This window comes from Macrobrachium rosenbergii, chromosome 42, assembly GCF_040412425.1.
Source record: "Macrobrachium rosenbergii isolate ZJJX-2024 chromosome 42, ASM4041242v1, whole genome shotgun sequence".
In the NCBI taxonomy this organism is placed as follows: domain Eukaryota; kingdom Metazoa; phylum Arthropoda; class Malacostraca; order Decapoda; family Palaemonidae; genus Macrobrachium; species Macrobrachium rosenbergii.
In genome coordinates, this window is record NC_089782.1 from 32552880 (window position 1) to 32555379 (window position 2500).

Consider the following 2500-nt stretch of genomic DNA (forward strand, 5'->3'; position numbering starts at 1 on the left):
TCTGAAAGCCTCGTACAACTCTTTCTTGAGTTCCTCCTCGTCTTCCTCATTCATGAATTTTGCCGCCAGAAGACAGAATTCGTTGAACTCTAATTCGCCCGACCCTGCGGAAGTAATTATGATAGTTATATCGTGGATTTACATTTCCATGAAATGGGCTTAAATCGTTTTATACTTTCATTGTCGCTGCATTGTGTATCTAAATATTTATACATATTTAATCCTATGATGATTATTATTATTGTTATTGTTATTATTATAATAATAGTAATAATAATAATGATTGTCTCAACCAGACCGTCAACTTTTGATATCTAACGCCTATTAATTATGACACCTCAAATCTCAGAAGCTAATATTCAACACAGACTGAGACAGCTGCGTACGAACCATCTACGTCCACTTCCTCTATAATTTGGTTTAGGATTTGTCTGTTGTAGGATTGCCCCATCATCTTCAGGATGGTGCCTACGATGTCGGTCGAGATGGCTCCCTTCTTCTTCGAGTCGAAGCTGTCGAAGGCCCTCTTCAGAACTGCAAATAATAATAATAATAATAATAATAATAATAATAATAATAATAATAATAATAATAATAATAATAATAATAATAATTGATCTTGTATTGAATTTTTTCAATTTTTCTTATAATTCGCTTCTCTTGTACACTAATATTGGTCAACAGCTGGGCCAGTATTCATAATTCGGCGAATATAAACAACCGCATTATGAACACTGACCAGTTGTTGACCAATATTAGTGTACAAGACATGCTCAAGACAGGTTCGGCTTCCTGAAGTTAATGTGGCATCAAAAACTTTATATTTTTCCCTGATTTATTTTCCCTGTCGAAATATAAAGTTTTCTTAATGACATTGCAAATGTTCTTTGTTGCCCAGTGCATTTGCAAAATTGCTTTGGCATCGTGTTCAATTTTCTTTCGCCTTACAACCTGTCTTGGTGAATTTGTAAGTCATTTCTATCTGGCAACGACAATTTCCTCTGATATTACAAATTCTCTCTGACGATGCAATGACCAAAGATGTCTGAAGCTCATTATCAAACGCCTTGGTAACTGCAATGTCAGGAAACCTAATCAACATGAAAATAATGAATACCTCAAAAAGTAAGTTTTAAAGATTATGCAATAATTTATAGGCAGTGTCGAGACATCACGTTCCCCCATCATCAGCATCCCCATAGGGGGGTTAGTGCCGTCAGTGCACCTCGCTGAGTGCACTGTAGGGATTACTAAAGGCTCTTTGCAGCGTCCTTTCGGCTGATTGACCTCATCACAGGTCCCAGCGCTTGGCCTTTGTCCTAAACTCTATATTCCATTCCATTCCCATCGTCAGTGTGGATAAATTGAAGGCGAGATCACATGTAAAGTCTCGAGAGAGATCAAGGTTCCATGATGAAAAGGAGACGCCATGTCTCGAAGCCGCCTGCTAATTGAGGATTACTTAGTTTGTTGTCAACGAATGGAATTACTTACTGGCCATTTGTTCGGGGTCTATAGGGGGCATCTCAGCTTCCTCCTGTGGGAGAATCAGAAAACATCTTTTATTATTTTCGTGGATTGAGATTATACTACAGTGAACCCCCGTATTCGCGGAGGATGCGTACCAACCCCCCACCCCCGCGAATAGCTAAAATCCGCAAATACTTAAAACCCCTCTAAAAACACTTAGAACTGCCCATTTTGATAGTTTAAACAAGAAAAACCCTGTAAAAATGCTTATAACTGAGTATTTTAACAGTTTTATCACAAAAAGTGCATTTATTCATGAAAATTATATGGAAATACAGTAATTAGTGAATATTTCTCAGTGAAAAACAACCGCGAATGGGCGAATTTTCCGCGAATAATGGCTAGATATGTTCCACAGAGAAACCCGCGAATGCGTGAGTCCGTGAATCATGAGAACGCGAATACGGGGATTTACTTGTCTTGACAACACAAACATAAACTCACACCTGTCATATAATATATATTATCTTTATAAGTATATATCAGACTAACGCCTTTAAATATTATTTGATGAATGTTTCCGGCCAATGAAGAATTAGAGGAATTTATATTTCTGGTGATCGAAATTCATTTCTCGCTATAATGCGGTTCGGATTCCACAATAAGCTTTAGGTCCCGTCGTTAGGTAACCAAATTGATTCTTAGCCGCGTAAAATAAATCTAATCCTTCGGGCCAGCCCTAGGAGAGCTGTTAATCAGCTCAGTGGTCTGGTTAAACTAAGGTATACTTAACTTATGGCAAAGGAAACTGAGTTTAAGTTTTATAAGAACAAAAAAAAAATTGTAAGAAGAAAGAGTCCAATATAAAAAATAATTCTTAAAACAGAGAAGATGTTGAGCAAACCTTATGCCCTGAAATATTATTTGATGAATGGAAACTTACTTCAAGTTTTATAAAAATAAAATGAAAATTATTGAGAGGAGAAAGAGTCCATAAAATTTTCACATATATCTTGATATTTTTTTGCCC

The 2500-nt window shown here is 36.5% G+C and overlaps 2 protein-coding genes across 10 annotated transcripts in view; one reads left to right on the forward strand and one right to left on the reverse strand.

Moving 5' to 3' along the window:
* GLS (Glutaminase) overlaps nucleotides 1-2500 on the forward strand; it is a 151106-nt gene that overhangs the window by 87197 nt on the left and 61409 nt on the right. The gene's annotated exons all lie outside the window — the stretch shown is intronic.
* The window catches only part of LOC136828180 (troponin C, isoallergen Bla g 6.0201-like), a 40622-nt gene that overhangs the window by 3934 nt on the left and 34188 nt on the right, over nucleotides 1-2500 (reverse strand). The window contains exons 2-4 of the mRNA XM_067086005.1: nucleotides 1495-1537; nucleotides 391-534; nucleotides 1-104 (exon numbers count right to left, since the gene is read on the reverse strand). The exon at nucleotides 1-104 is cut by the window's left edge and continues 16 nt beyond it. Of these exons, the coding sequence (XP_066942106.1) occupies nucleotides 1-104; nucleotides 391-534; nucleotides 1495-1537 (291 nt within the window). The remainder of the gene's footprint in view (nucleotides 105-390; nucleotides 535-1494; nucleotides 1538-2500) is intronic.